Consider the following 15,700-nt stretch of genomic DNA (forward strand, 5'->3'; position numbering starts at 1 on the left):
ATCGCATCTAAATTACCAAAAAAGAAACAAATAAAGTACACCTTTAACGGTATATAAAATTTTACATTTAAATATTGGGTGCGAGCCCCTAATTTTTAAATACTTGAATTTTTCTATGTCAAAAAAAAATGGATAAAATAAATGATGAAAGAATCGCAAATAGTACGCAGGGTTAACAAGCGATATGAATTCTATCAGGAATGGCGATAGACACTGCTATTATCATGACCATCCGACGATTCATCCCCTTGTAATGCGTTGCATAAACGATACTGATTCAGGTACGGCTGCGAGGGTGTGGCGGAGTCCGCTCTCGTCGACGACACCCTCAACGGGAATCCCCACTCGTCAACCTCGTCGTCGTCGAGCGCGATCCTGCCTCAATCTCACGCCCTTCAGTCGGGATCCGCGGGATCGATCGACGCTACGGACACTTCCGAATCGAGAAAGTACGTACGAATACACTTCGCGGTCTTCGACGCGCCCGATCCTCTCTTGCAAGACGATTATGCTACCGCACACACTCACCGTCGCTTCTCTTTTGTGTGTCCAAGTTGTTGCATCTGTTTGCCGCTGTAACGAATCTCGAAACAAAACACGCCCGATATTCGCACGTTCGCATAAACAACTTTGTGCTGGCAGGTGTGACCACTTGGGTTGTTTGTAGAGTCGCCTGTGCACTCACGTTGCTGCTCGCCATGTTGCAAGGCGGACACGAGCACCGTATGTGAAGGATGAATCGCGAATGTCGGATTAAGCCGTGAAATGCGGCGCCGGCGTCCGAGGCACCGTTTTCTCATTTTAATAGAACTGTCACACGACGAGACATACATCATACATTTTTCGGCGGAAAAAGTTTTTCTCCATTACTTGTAAAAATGGTGGATTTATTTGCACGACTTGAACTCGCGATATATTTCATGCGTAAGCAACGATAGGGAAGAAGAAAACGGATCTCGAAACAATTTTCCGCAATTTCCACGTCGATAGACACCGTTCATCTTCACATACGGGCTCCTTTCTGGCTTCTGGCATCGCCGAGAAATCCGCACTGGCTGATCTGACGCGCGCTCTGCTCGCATCAGAAAGTAAAATAAAATTTCACGCTGCTAGTAGACGTCGAACTTGTCTCGGGCTTCCCGTATTACAAAGTAAAATAGACTTTTCCACGAGTAGAAACGTTGCTCCTTCCTTGCACATCTTGCTTTAGAAAGTATTGTAGTAGCCTCGTTCGCGATAAAAACGAATGAATAAACGCATTGAATTTGACAGACGGAAAATGGCAGCGAAACTGACGTATGCTCACGTGAGGTAAAATGCTTGCTTTGTATCGCACTTGTATTCCCTGTATGAAATTATTATCGCAATAATGATCACTGGTATTACACAAATTTCACGTTGCAGTATGCGATGAATAAACAATGCTGAGTACGATTTTGAATTATTAAGAACGATGGAGCTATCCTGCCGCTTTTATACATTAAGCCCACTTTAAACGATTTATTATGCAACAAACATTTTGCGACGAAATTCAAGATGGAATTTTATTTTTAACTTTGCCACGCAAAATACGGGAAATATATTCGAAAAATCTGAATTTATAATGCGCAAAGCACAAATTCTCTCTCAATGATTTACATTTAATATATGTGCATTTCAATTCTCTTTGAATTTATCACATAATATTGTAAATAGATTTTTTTTTTGCATTCCGTCGCGAATGATGAATCGTTTAAAGTGACCTTAATTCTTTGAAATGTTTTTAGATCCAGAGATAATTATCTCGTGTCCATTTGCATAATGAATGAAATAAAACTATGCTTTACATCCTCTTTTTTTTTCTTAACTAAGCACTTGATAGACATGACAAACACCTGTTACAATCTCTTCACTGCATATAACACGCGAGTTGTCCTAACTTTGTACAATTCCCTCGTAAGTGCACGGTACATAATTTTACATCGCATCCAAGTACAAAGCGCAATTTCTCTCTGCCCGCTCGCAAAGAACGTTTTATTTCACAGCCGCTGCGAGTAATCTCTTGCCGGCCGGCTCGTGTCGCGCCCGGCGTTCGATTAGCACGCGAGGATTTCTCGCGGCAGCGATAACGCGGGACTCGCGCACGATCGATAATACAATGGTTTTACGCGGAGAGCGAGATGGTGCGACCGGCGAATGGACGATCTAACGAGCGGAAATCAATTTGTCATCCCGTCGTACTCGATGACGATCGCCGTGAATGTCCACCAAAACGGCCGAACGATACGCGAAACGAGCACGGCCGGACAATGACGCGATAAATCAAGCCGCTTATTTTGGTGATCGTGATTCGGCCTGAAATATCGTGAACTGAAATTCCCCAAAGTCACGCGAGTGCAACCACAATCACGCTCTCATGGAGTTCCGCGATATAATACGACGAGAGAGAGAGAGAGAGAGAGAGAGAGAGGGAGGGAGGGAGAAAGGAGAGAGAATTTCAGCGAATAATCTTGTCGCGTGACCACCTCGTGACGATGTGCAAGACGGATTTAAACACATTAAACCGCAGGGCCGAGAATAGCAGCCGTCGTTATAAGAAATTTTTAGATCCGATATAGGTCGATAAGTAAAAATGGGCATTTCTTCCTCGTAGCTTTGTATATATGCTGTGGTGAAATTTATAGCTTGTACTGTATTATCGTTGATTTCCTTGTTGAACAAGAGTTGTGACCCCTACTTTCGTTGCAATTCTTATGATTAGCTGTATCGACTTTAATTAATGCTGGCCTTGACTCTATTTTTCTTTTTTTTTTATTGTTTATATTGTGAGTGCACGCAAAAAAAATGCAAAAGACTGAAATATGTTCACAGAAAAGTATGCTTGAACCATAGGCGAGAAAGAGGAGACACATATGGCTGACATCTCTAGCTACTTATAATTGTTCGAAAGAATTAATTCTTTTTATAATTTATTCTAAGCAGAAAATATGTGAGTCCGCCTGTGGTTTTCGAAGAATAATCAGACAACACAAAACTCTGCAAAGCAACTGAAGATTCTTCAGATTTCCTGTAGATATTTTTCAAACGATAGACTTTTGTGTCGCCTTGGATATTCAGTGGGCATCGCGGCTGTATTTTCTGAATGGGCCGAAATGCCGTTTTCTGACCCTCGCTTTTTCTTGACTTTGCACTTTAGTTATTGCGAGAAACCCGACAACGAGACCGCGGAGATGGGCGGCGTGCCACACGTGGAAGGTGGCCTGAACAGCGAGCTGTACGCCGTGCCGGTGAAACGACGGCAGCCGAAGGAGCAGAAGAACAATGCGATTCTGCAGAACAATACCCAGGAGAAACCGACGGACGTGGACAGCGTCGATTCCGAGGACAAAGACGAGAATCTGCCGCCCGGCTGGCAAAAGCACGAGGGTAGGTGTCCGAATGCAGGTAACACGACGATCAATATTCCTGTGCCGGAAAAAGCGCAACGGCCCGTATTATGCGCTATAAACGCGGTCGTATAATTATCATGTGGTGGCATAAAGCGCAATTTTCAGACCATGTCTCACCGGTGTTCCGAGAAATGTGGATTTAAATGACAGAGAAAATTGCTAGAATTGAGAATAATATAGCGTAAATTTAGCATGGAAAATATTATTTTAACAAATAAAAAATCTATGATTTATCTTTTTTTCCTATTTTCAAGCTTCTTCTCTCTCAATTTTTTATCTTTTTTTTATCAGTAAACTAACATATTGCTGAGATCGATGACCCAAAAATTAGTATGCGACTATTTTAACACGACCACTATAAATCTGCGTCTATAAATTTTATTGGAAATCGATTAAATGCTATTTCAGATGAGAATGGTCCTTATTATTGGCACGTAAAAAGCGGTAACATACAGAGAGAACCGCCGGAGGCCCCGTTGCACGCAAAAACGGAGGCACGCCGGAGCTTGGTCAAGGATAACGATAGCGTGAGTGATATGTTTTACAATTATTATATTTTTTTAATTAATTTAATTTAACAGTAACTACATAATTTATTAATTATTTTATTTTGTGGTAAATTATTATTGCCAAGATTATTATACAATATATATCGATTTGCAATCTTTATGTCACAATGTTTCACTTGTTCAACACTATCATTGCAGATAAATAATTTTCATACTTTGAGCGGCATGGTAAACACGGTCACTCGCAGCAACACGAGCTCGGCTCTGGACCAAGAGTTGGAGAACAAGAGGAAAGTGGAATTAGCTCTCAAGTAAGCGAACGTCTCTTCGCTCACGATCGTCTTTACGACAATCGACGACGATTTTACCTCCTTTGTTCCTTTCAGACGAAGAAGCTATCCCGCTAGAGCGGATTCAGAGGGCAGAGACAAGCCGATTAGATTCGCCGTGCGATCCCTGGGATGGACGGAGATCGCGGAAGAGGATCTCACGCCCGAGAGAAGCAGCAAGGCCGTGAATAAATGCATCGTGGATCTCTCACTCGGTAGAAACGATCTTCTGGACGTCGTCGGACGATGGGGCGATGTAGGTTCTTTGAGAAATAAGCGAGATAAAATTAATGAAGTAAACTAAATCCATACTGTAAGTCTGAAAAGCGCGCGAGCGATATGAAACAGCCTTGACATATTTAACGAACGGCAGGATTAAAATTCGTGATAAAGAAAAAAAGATGTGACCTGTAAGACCATATTTAGGACACTCGGCTTTTTAAATGACCGGCAAAACCGACATCGATTTTGCTACGCGATAAACACGCGATGAGAAATATATTACGAAATATTTCAGGGTAAGGATCTATTTATGGACCTGGACGAGGGCGCGCTCAAACTAATCGATCCGGAGAATCTCACCGTACTGAACACACAACCTATTCATACGGTTAGGGTATGGGGCGTAGGGAGAGATCACTGTCGGTAGGTGAATTATTAATTATCTTCTTATCGCGTGAAAAGTTACACAAAGTATATTGTATACTAATATATTCACATCGTTTTCATGAATGTCTCCTCTTCTTTGGACGGACGGACGAATAGCGAAAGGTAAGATACACAAATTTTGAAACGATAAAATAATGCTTTGACGAAGCGTTCAATTGGATAAATCTGTATAATTTCCTTCAGGGACTTTGCTTACGTGGCAAGAGACCGATCGACCAGGAAACACATGTGTCATGTGTTCCGATGCGACATACCGGCGCGCACGATCGCCAACACGCTTCGCGATATTTGCAAGAAGATAATGATCGAGCGCTCTCAGCATCAGAATCTTGCGAAACCGGTGGATATCAACGGCCGAACGAGTCTGGCTACAAGACCCACGAATCTGCCAACTGAACATCGGCGTTTCCACAGAAACGGCCAGACGCTAGTCAGTAAGTAATCGTCAAGTTTAATTAATCCTTCGTTTCATTATTCCTTTGAAAAAACTGTAAAATTTATTACGAGAAACCATGGAGAAATAAATTCGAATAACAAAAATAAGCTACCAAAGAATAGAAAGACTGTTTAAAAGTGTAAAACGGACTCGAAATAAATATCTAAATATATTTCGCATTATTTTTGCGCAGCACAATCCTTTCCAACGCCGATGGAAGAACCGAAGAAAGTGCTGCGGGCGCAGTACCTTGGATCTATGCAAGTCACTCAGGCGACCGGCATGGAGGTATTGAACGAAGCAATAGAACATATCGTGACGAACACTCCGATCAATCAGTGGCGAAACGTTAATGTTGCCGTAGCTCCTAGCATGATATCCATTCATACGCCGAACGTGAGTAAATTAGATCAAGACAGTTGCTGCCGGTGAAACAGCGATCAGTTAACTTTACAATGATTGTAATTTTCAGGATGACAAACTCATCACCGAATGTCGAGTACGTTACCTGTCGTTCCTCGGTATCGGCCATAACGTCAAGCAATGCGCCTTTATCATGCACACTGCGCAGGATCTCTTTATCGCACACATCTTTAACTGCGAACCCAGCAGCGGAGCGCTCTGCAAGACAATCGAAGCCGCTTGCAAGGTAAGAATTTTCCTTCGACGACTTTATCAATTCGTTTCAATGAAAAAAACAAAAAAAGACGATTGAGAGAGATTTCTCTTTAGTTGAGGTACCAGAAATGTTTGGACGCACATCCACAAGGCTTCAGAAACGCCAGCAGTCTCAACACTCCGAGCGGCAGAGGATTAGGCGCAACCATAAAGTCCTTAGTTGGGTCCCTGACTGGACGCAGGAATAAGCAGGGCGAGTCCTGAGACGAGGCTCTCTCGCTGCAGGTAAACTACTTTAAAATTATAGCCTCCTAGCGTTGAAAAGTGTTTTTATTATTTTTTTTTTAATAGTCACAAATACAAAAACTGTCGAGAATGGGAGATCTTGACAAACCAATAAAACGTGACTGAATATTTTCGATTAATCGGATCAGTCCCCCGATTGTCCGCTAGGAACTCTGGCCATTGCCTGCTGAGCGAGAGGTGATCCGACACAGGCATCTGCAGTCGCCGTTGACGCTCAAGTACTTCGGCGGCTCGCCGCCGAGCGCGTCCCTCAAGTCGCTGCTCTCACCCTCGCTGGACACCAGGCGTATTCAGCTCGCTCGCTGGGAGAGCAACCCCTAGAGAGACGCGGAGGCCTGATGCGCCGGGAGGCAGCCGTAGCCGACGAACGGATATTCTCTTTACGACATAAACGACTGAATTTTGCGAAAGATTCCGCAGAGTGCTATACCAATACCACAGCTATAGTGGACTACGCTTACCTATGTCGATATGATGTTATGTATGTTAACGCAATGTTTAACGAAGGGGGGAGGGAGGATATATCGCGGATATGCTGCGATTCGATAGACAAGAGCGATGCGTCCCGTCGCGGAAATTCTTAGAAAAAGAAAAAAAAAACAGCGCGTAACGAATTAAAAGCAGCATTCACGGGGAACCGACGGGTTTCTGAGAAAGCTTAGAGTAAAAAAAAAAGGGGGGGAGAAATCGGAAGAGTGAATTGTCTGTATATATAAGGTGATTATTGCGCTAAATTTAATCGACTCGCTCGTTCGAATGGGAGGAGTGGCAGAGACGAAGGAGGAAACCGCCAGCGGGATTTCGCGAGCGAGTGAAATTGTGTGCGTGTCGGAGAGAGCGAATGAGAGCTGCAGTTAGCGTAGTAGTAAGCGTATATCCGCAAAGGCATTCGAGGAGATTCGAGGGAAGTTATAGAGAGCTTGTGCGTATATGGTATATAAATATAATATATAAACTTGTACGTGCGTGTAATTCTCGGGTGTACAGATTAGGAAAAGCGTGACGAGGACGACGATCGGGTCGCACGGGACACATAATACACGCGTAAGCACACGCGTGTGAAGAACGCACCTCCGCACACACGCCAGCACGCGCACCGCGACTGTACCGGGTGTCCCGCGGACGTACGCTGCTTCTTTTTGCCTGTGGATTTTCCGACGACTACGACGGAACGCCATCGAGCGCGGTAGGTCCGGGGACGACCCCTAGATATACACACGCGCACGTTTACACGGCGGCCGATAGGGAGTTTATTTTTTATGGCGAATTAGATAGGAGCTTTAGGGAAGAGCTTGCAAGCACCTCGGAGATCACGAAGCCGATACGACAAATACTTATACCGCGACCGTCCTTTAAACTTCAAATTGTGAAGGGAAAGCAGTTAGGCGAGAGAGATCGATGATATTGCGCAACGATATTGAAGCCACGCGTGATCGCAATCGGTCGTTGCACGCGCGCAATAATCGCGCGATAACGTTACCCAATACGCCCATACTTGGGACTTACGTCCGCGCGGTAATAACTATTAAACCGAATACGATGACATTAATAATTATTATCGCCGGTGATAATTATTATCCTCGTAAGCGCGTACGCTAAACGATAATTATTATCGCTAGACGCATCGTAGCACGGCGAATTTCAGCTGAAAAAAAAAAAAGAATCGTATGCATATCAATTGTACGCCATTGCAATTTTTTCGACCGCTACTTAAAAGATAGATGCATGCGAGAGGTATGTTCGTACAAAAACGTTATTACAAAAAGAGTCAGGTGTACCGTTTAAAAAAGTTCCACGCATTTACACGTGCGCGCACACACACACACACACACACATACATACACCACGTACGTAGAACTGTGTACAGTCATGAACTGCACCTCGCACTAGCGATCGCCGCTATCGTAGAATTTAGAGAGCCGAAAACAATCCTGATCGAGGCACGTTTTTGTGGTAACATTTAAAAATTTGATCGCATTGCACTGCGAATCTACAATATGTGTACACTTACAAATACGTGCGTACTGATGACGATTATGCGTAAAGGAGACTCGCCGCTGTTGCTGATTCGGAGACGAAATTATCACGATTAAGCGAAACATATTTCCTCTACGGCAATTTTTTTTTTCTTAATTTTAGCCAATTTTATTTTATATAATAGTTATAAGAATTAGCTTAGTGTTTTAAGGATTAATAAATCGTTTTCCAATCCTTGTTTATCGAAACCCGAAGTATCATCTCTCCGAAGTGAATCCAAGTTGCGCTTATTAACGATTTATAAGAAGCATCGAAGTGTCGTATTCTACTTTTTTTTTTTTTTTTTTCCGAGAGGAATCTTTTTCTATTCAGAGGGCGCAATCCTCGTCGTCCTGCGAGGACGGTCACGTCGTACGAGCCATCGTCGTTGCGAGAGATACAAAGTTGTGCGGGACCCAGAACGAAGATATTTCTATGTAGCGTTTTAAATAAAAGAGATAAAAGCACAGAGGAGCAGAAAGAAATAATGGCAAGATATAATAGAGCGTTGCGGGAGAGTGTGCGTGAAAGGGTGAGTATGCATGAGTATGCTGCTGGTCGGGAGGGGTGTTTAATTATTATTATTATGTAAATAGTTTCATCGCGATATCTCTCCACCATCGTCGCGGACTTCCTTTGTTCTTTCGCTTCGTTCTTTCGCGAGATTAACGCGGCGACGCGTTTCAACAAGCGCGCGCGCGCGCGCGCGCGCGAACGAGCGAAGGGGCGAATTCTGTTACGCGCGCGTCGCGTAACTCCACCGTTAAATCGTATCGTTGTACAATTGAGTGTTGGGAGAGGAGTGTTGCCAGCGGTGTCGCGAGTCTGTGAAACATTGGGGTTGCAAAGAGCTCGGCGGGAGTACGTTCCGCGAAATTGACTTCCCGATCTTCGAAATCGAGCGTCCGGGCGCGCACGCCGCGCATACGCTTTAATTTTGCAATTGCACAAAATCGACCCCGCCGATTTCGAAGATTGGAAATGAAGTCTCGCAGCACGGATTCCCGCCCGTCCCTCTCGGCTCGTCATCCAACTTTCTTTAGATGGCGAACAGCCTCGAGAGGCGCGCGAGAGAGGATTTAATAAATGGTGTGGATGTAAATATGATATACACGTGTAGAGAGTAAGGCCGAAGCTATGAAGTTCAACAAACAAACACACACACACGCACACACACACATGCACACATTATCGTACCGCACTGCCAAGGCACGTGCAACGCCGATGCACAATTTCACATTTACACGTGCACACCTTCTCGCAAATCAGTTAGGTGCAACCACATGCGTGTGGCACGCATGTGGAGGAAAAAAAATACGTACACACACACACAAATTGCGCATAGCTTAACTGTCTCTTTATATAGGTGTTGACACGTCGTCATGGGAGAGCTAACCACAAATGAGGGGGTGGACTGGTGTGTAGGGGGGTGGGAGGGGGAGTTCGGGTGGTAAAACACGACAAGAGCCACTTATAATTGACATAGCATAGCGAACCTTACTGTATTTACCGTGACATGTAATACCCTTTAACGAGAAGAAATGCGAATCTACTGATAGAAGAGTTGTTCTGCACAAAAAAAAAAACACGATGCTTCATTGGTAATTATAGTGTCTCTCACTCTCTCTCTCTCTCTTTCTCTCTCTCTCTCTCTCTCTCTCTCTCTCTTTCTCTGTCTCTATCATTCTCTATCTTGAGAAAAGTACACGCCTCTCTATAACTTTGTACTAATTGCTCCACCGATTATCGTTTCGACACGAAGAGAGGGGCACTTAACATTCGGCGAGATTCGCGGCCCCGCTTTGGTGCCGCGACGGCTCGCGCCGTTATTATCACGAATTTGATTACAAGTTTACTCTTATGATTATTCACACTGTCGCCGCTGAGAGCCTCATTGTTACTACATTGTTGTCACGAATCATCATCGTCGCGTTACTATAGAGGACAAATTTAAGAAACCGCCATCGTCGTATTGTCATTACTATATATTAAATATTGTTACCACCAACTTTTGCAGATACGGGGAGAACGGGTAAGTTAGGGGATTGCTGATCGCAACACTTCTGTCTAAAACGCCGATTGACTGGGGAATGAGAAGATCCACTCGGAAGGATCGCATCATGAATTGCCGATAAATTCACCTCTATTCGTATTGTACTTTCGCTCGCGGAATCGATTATCAATTCAGCGTGTAACTTACCCGTGCGAGCTAACCGGAATCCACTCTCCCCCGAACGGTGCTCACCCGAAGTGTCGCGGGAGTCGGTTTCCCGCGAGACCAACCGGATGAGAAGCGCTTAATTGAAGAGAAGCGAAACGAAATCACCCGTTCCGAGTACGTCCGCGTTTCAGTGCGAGATTCGCCGTAATCGGGATATCACGGCGAATCGCGATACGAGCGAGCAGACAAGCAGCGAGATTCTATCTGGACACACACTTTACACACGTATACACACACGCAGAATTTTATAAAGTGGAATCTCGCTGTGCGCTGAAAAATAAAATAAGAAATAACGGAGGAGAAGAGGCGAGGATTAAAGACGGCGCGTTTTTGTGTGCGAGAGAACAAACACTTTGTATGCACCCGCCCCCATTGTTCATGCCCATTTGTATTGCGTAGTTAGATCGATCGAGTAATTACGAGTCGGTCACGAGATACTATTATAAATATAAATATAAATATATATATACATAATGATATATATATAAAAGCAAGACAGAAATGAAACTACTGTAACTACACCTGCCTCTTGTGAATAAATGCCTATTTGTTTCTTTTCACGTGTCTTGTTACTCCCAGGCCTGCTAGCGGAACGACAAGAGGAGAGATAAACCAAGTCAGACACGCTAAATAAATTAATTAAAAAGATAACGGCGAATTGTCGGGCTGTGATAAGGATAAAAGTTGACGAAATCGCAAAACAGACTTTTATTAAATAAATATCGTCGTCATAATTGATCAGATCGAGAATTTTACAATTATACAATTCCGATTAGTGTATACGCTCATTTTGAAAACAATTTATTTACAAATACATAAATTTGCGATGCACGCTGTTTTATACAACGCATACACATGAAGAATCACACGTGCCATCAAATCCCGTCGTTGCTTCTTAAGATCGATTTGCGGAAGTTCGAAATCCGAAATAGAAGATTCTTAAGACGCATCGTTACAGTCACTATTCGATTAATAGCTTCTATCAATATATTAATATCGTTTTAATATCGTAAAAACATTTCAATGGTATTGCACTATCGTTGTGTTAAAAGATCAGAGATCACGGCTGGATCGATCGACTTTCTTTTTCAATATATACATTATCTCAATTTTTTTATGTACATGTCATAGATAATTCATTCATTGGTCCTGTCGGACGGAACGATGGACGGATATTAATTCATAGTCGATTAATTTAATATTGAAAGTCATCCAACCGTATAATAGAATCGCTTTTAAATAAATGCGTAACAAATGCATAAAGGTCTCATTTCATTAAGTCTCGCAATTTCTATAAATTATTTATTTCTGCGATTCAATCGTTGATAAAATTTAAAAAAAAAAAAAGTTAATTTTTTCTATTATAATAATTAATTTCTTTTATAAATACAATAATGCAACCGTAATAAATTAGCAAGCGCGTTCCTGCTCAATTCTAACGTAAGACACAGCGTATCACAATGTTTCGTATCGAAAACAATTCGATATCCTTGCGTTGCAAAGCAAACGGACATAAGGATACAAGTAACTCTATCCGTAGTTTATTATTTGTTGAGCTGATCGCAAACTCAGTTCAAAATAAAAAAACTCGTCATTTGAAGATCATTTTTACCATAAAGAATGATTCGTTCCGTTCAATGATTAGGATGACGTGACGCGTCCTCGCGCAAAAAAAGCGGCTGCGCCGATCCTAATCACTTTTGCCAAGACTAGACTGGACATTAACATTTTTTTACATTTTTTCGACACTTTCGGGCGATTAATCTTTTTCTGTATAAAGCCCCGTGACCAATCAATTTTCAAGCGATGCTCGATTAGCTAATAACCCACTTAATTTGTCTAAAGCGAATAAATCGTCATAGCAAGATTAAAGAAATGTTTGCGGAAAATTTTTCTTAACTGAAAACATTAACTAGATAATATCAAAATATTATTTTAGTTGAATTTTCTGATTTAGCTTCAGTTTCTCTGAAACATCGACAACAACTTTCTTCTTTCGATAAAAAATAATTAGTTTTGTTGTCTCTATTAATGCCGCAATGTAATTTTATGCTATTAATATTTCTTGTATGAACAGTCAATGAGTGATAGTTAGTGACAGTTCGCCGTATATATCGATCGAACAGCTTGACAAAAAGTGACAGGTAAAAACGCGGCTAGCCGGTGTGTCAAGTGGAAGGTGAAAGACATAATTACACTCGGCGCCATTAATTGCTCTTGGTTAGGCATTTTCGAACACAGTCTCTGAACTTTTAGTAAATAACCATTAATTAAAAAATTTAGAGCTATTTAAATAAATTATTAAGATTTATTAAAAATTATTATTAAAAATTTGGTTGAAAAATTGGTTGGTGAATTTAAAACTGCATTCAAGGCAACAAAATTCTAAATGAAAAATGTTATTGACGCCTAGCGTAAGCGCGTGTCGAGTTGCGCGAGAACGATTTAGAAAAAAAAAAGACGGTCACTTTCCCTAGTCGGGGAATAGTGTAGAAAGTCGGACGCGCGTTTTCGCGCGTTTTTACAAGCGACGGTAGACCGGTCACTTAAATTCGAATTACATAGTCGTGAGTTTCGACACAAGCATCAGCACCGGTGTAATAGGCTCCCTGTGGAGGAGCCTCGTCGAGCAACGCGACAACATTTCTTGCACTCATGCACCGATATATACGTACTTCAACACACATTCATGTCGGTGTAGATTCCGAAGCTTGCACAAGTCCGGAATAGCGTCTGGTCAACGACGTTCATTCTCATTCTTTTAATTACAAAATCGCTAGTTAAAAATTAGTTCCAGATTCAACGTTTGTCTTACACGTCGCAACGTGTGATGCAAAACGCATCATGTAAAATAGTTTCAGGAGAGCGTGACAGAAAATGTCTGGAATGCTGCTTCTTCTCCTCGTCGTGGAAAAATGTGTGGTCCGAGTACTATTCTAAACGGTCTTTATAAAAGTAAGTACACCTAAATGCGCACTATGTTCTCTTCGCCTCTCTTTTACGATTCTTTTACACACGAAATAGCTGCGCAGGAACCCAAAGTACAGTCTACGTGAGAGCTCGCGATAGCGTAAAGTTCAACGCAGCGAGGCTATCGCGTTACGTCACTTTCGTCAAAATAGACCGAACATCTTTCTCGTCGAGCCAGTGCTCCGCTTTTTCCTGGCTGGCGCCGACATGTCCGAGTTCTCTCCGTTTCTCGTGGCAACGATTTGCGACGCCGGGGTCAGTTTGCTCCGCACGTGCTCGTCCAGAAGGGCCTGCATGTCCATCTGCCATTGCTCCAGCTGCTGACTCAACTCGACCTTTTGCTTGATCGCTTCCTTCAGCTGACTGTCCGCTTGCAGAATGTCTATCCGCGTCCTGGCAAGCTCCACCTCGACACGATTTTGCCGGGCGACCGCTTGATCGCGCACTTTGTAAGCCTTCGCCACAATCTCATCCTTCGTCAGCTCGGAATGCTCGATGTCGCACCTAGCCCTGTCGCGCTCCTCCCTGACGCCGCGCAGCTCCGCCTCGCTGACGCTCAGTTTGCTTGTTAGCTCGAGAATCGCGTCGCCGCGTCGCTTCAGCTGCTCTTCCTGCATCTTGCATTGCTCCCGCGAATGCTCTAATTCTTCCCGCACCCTGTGCAGCTCCACCGCCAGACCCAATTCCCCTGGTGCCCCTCTGCCCGACAGCGAGAGATTATAAACTTCTTCGACTAACTCCAGCAGCGCACCCGGACAGTTCGTCTAAAAAAGTAAGAAATGCTTAGCAATTTGTTAAAAATAAATTTTAAAAAAAGATTAGTGACATTGAAGAAAGTTTGTAAAGCGCGCGCGCGCCAAATATCACGGAGCTAGAATTGCTTTCTTGAAATGCGTCTATTTTTTTTTTTTTTTTTTTTTAATAAACAGTGTATTTTTCCAATTAACACTCACAGGTGAAGGGTGAGCCTCCCGCTCGTTGGTGTTCACTTCTGCCTCGGAGTTGCTGAGATTGATAACAAGCATAGACTCGTCGCAGTCGCTCTGTAAGCCCGAGTCGTCCTCGCCGCGTCTCAGATGAGCGCACAGCTCCCTCAGCCGCTTCGTCGCCCTCGCTACTTCCGTCCTCAGACCTCCGTCCTCTTCCCCTAGCGAACTACCACTCTCCTCGCATTCCATTTCCGCTTGCAGGGATCGCGGTGGCCTCTGTAATGAGCCAGACCTAACCCTCCTTTCCGCCTCGATAGCCGCCAACGCAGACGCCAGTTCATCCCTAAAAGCAATAACAACACATTTCGTATCGTGGGATCGTACGATGAAAAGGATTTGTCGCGCGCTCGATAAGCTGCTAAAAGTATTTTTTAAGTTTACAACGAAGTATTTGAACAGTTATTGATTTTATTCGCATTATACAAAATCATTATTGGCTCTGAATAATCAAATAATAATACCGTGATACGATATAAATACGGTCTCTGCTTCGTCTCGCGTGGATGAGCTTTGGAATTCAGTTGTAGAATTTCGAAGAGTTTAACGGTAGCTCGTGGATTATGCTCGATCGAGCGTTAGGTGTCAATCGACCAACAATGACGCACTTAGGCTGCGGATTCTGATCTCACCTCTCCTGCTCGGCCACTCTCGCGCGGTGTTCCGCCTCATGGCTAAGCCGCTCCAAGGCCGTGGCTCTCTCCTCGGCTTCCTCGAGGGCCGCTATCGCCCTGGCTCTCTCCTCCCGCAATTCCAAGGACCGCCTCTCTAGCTCGGTCCTTTGTGCCGACACTAATTGCACCTGAAACGGCGGGTGTAAGATTTATGTCGCGATTCAATTATCATTTCGAATCTTAATTTTCAATTCTCTACGCCACTTAAATTAGAATTGCAAATAAAATGTAAAATATGAATATTTATGCATGAAATTAAATGCACGAAATGTTGTAGATTCTCAAAAGAATCTTATTGCAAAGTTATATTCATATCTTTTCTTTTATTATATATATTTTTATCTTTAGCGTGCAATTTATTTTGTTACAGAATACACAATCGAGAAACATATAAGACAAATGTGTGAACTGCATGCATGCGTCATGAACAATATCCGGTTGTAAGGTGAGAAGAAAGGGCGTGGAAATCGAGTCGATCGATGAGGGTCACGTTCATTTTTATTCGATTATAACATTTTCCCAGCAAGTGCATGCATAA

General features: G+C 43.2%; 2 protein-coding genes across 8 annotated transcripts in view; one reads left to right on the forward strand and one right to left on the reverse strand.

Moving 5' to 3' along the window:
- LOC105670172 (protein Fe65 homolog) overlaps positions 1 to 11,090 on the forward strand; it is a 178,584-nt gene extending 167,494 nt beyond the window's left edge. The window contains exons 5-16 of the mRNA XM_067356309.1: positions 282 to 449; positions 3,176 to 3,405; positions 3,837 to 3,955; positions 4,136 to 4,248; positions 4,324 to 4,522; positions 4,784 to 4,911; positions 5,032 to 5,037; positions 5,119 to 5,369; positions 5,565 to 5,767; positions 5,844 to 6,020; positions 6,104 to 6,274; positions 6,443 to 11,090. Of these exons, the coding sequence (XP_067212410.1) occupies positions 282 to 449; positions 3,176 to 3,405; positions 3,837 to 3,955; positions 4,136 to 4,248; positions 4,324 to 4,522; positions 4,784 to 4,911; positions 5,032 to 5,037; positions 5,119 to 5,369; positions 5,565 to 5,767; positions 5,844 to 6,020; positions 6,104 to 6,253 (1,744 nt within the window). The 3' untranslated portion in view covers positions 6,254 to 6,274; positions 6,443 to 11,090. The remainder of the gene's footprint in view (positions 1 to 281; positions 450 to 3,175; positions 3,406 to 3,836; positions 3,956 to 4,135; positions 4,249 to 4,323; positions 4,523 to 4,783; positions 4,912 to 5,031; positions 5,038 to 5,118; positions 5,370 to 5,564; positions 5,768 to 5,843; positions 6,021 to 6,103; positions 6,275 to 6,442) is intronic.
- A 132-nt stretch (positions 11,091 to 11,222) lies between these two features.
- Positions 11,223 to 15,700, reverse strand: part of LOC105670169 (bicaudal D-related protein homolog) — a 30,501-nt gene continuing 26,023 nt past the window's right edge. For all 7 annotated transcript variants that reach the window (XM_012363533.2, XM_012363530.2, XM_012363528.2 and 4 more), the window contains 3 exons: positions 15,121 to 15,290; positions 14,456 to 14,774; positions 11,223 to 14,266 (listed from right to left, as the gene is read on the reverse strand). In XM_012363533.2, coding sequence (XP_012218956.1) covers positions 13,646 to 14,266; positions 14,456 to 14,774; positions 15,121 to 15,290 — 1,110 coding nt within the window. In that variant the 3' untranslated portion in view covers positions 11,223 to 13,645. The remainder of the gene's footprint in view (positions 14,267 to 14,455; positions 14,775 to 15,120; positions 15,291 to 15,700) is intronic.

Source organism: Linepithema humile, chromosome 1, assembly GCF_040581485.1.
Source record: "Linepithema humile isolate Giens D197 chromosome 1, Lhum_UNIL_v1.0, whole genome shotgun sequence".
In the NCBI taxonomy this organism is placed as follows: Eukaryota; Metazoa; Arthropoda; class Insecta; order Hymenoptera; family Formicidae; genus Linepithema; species Linepithema humile.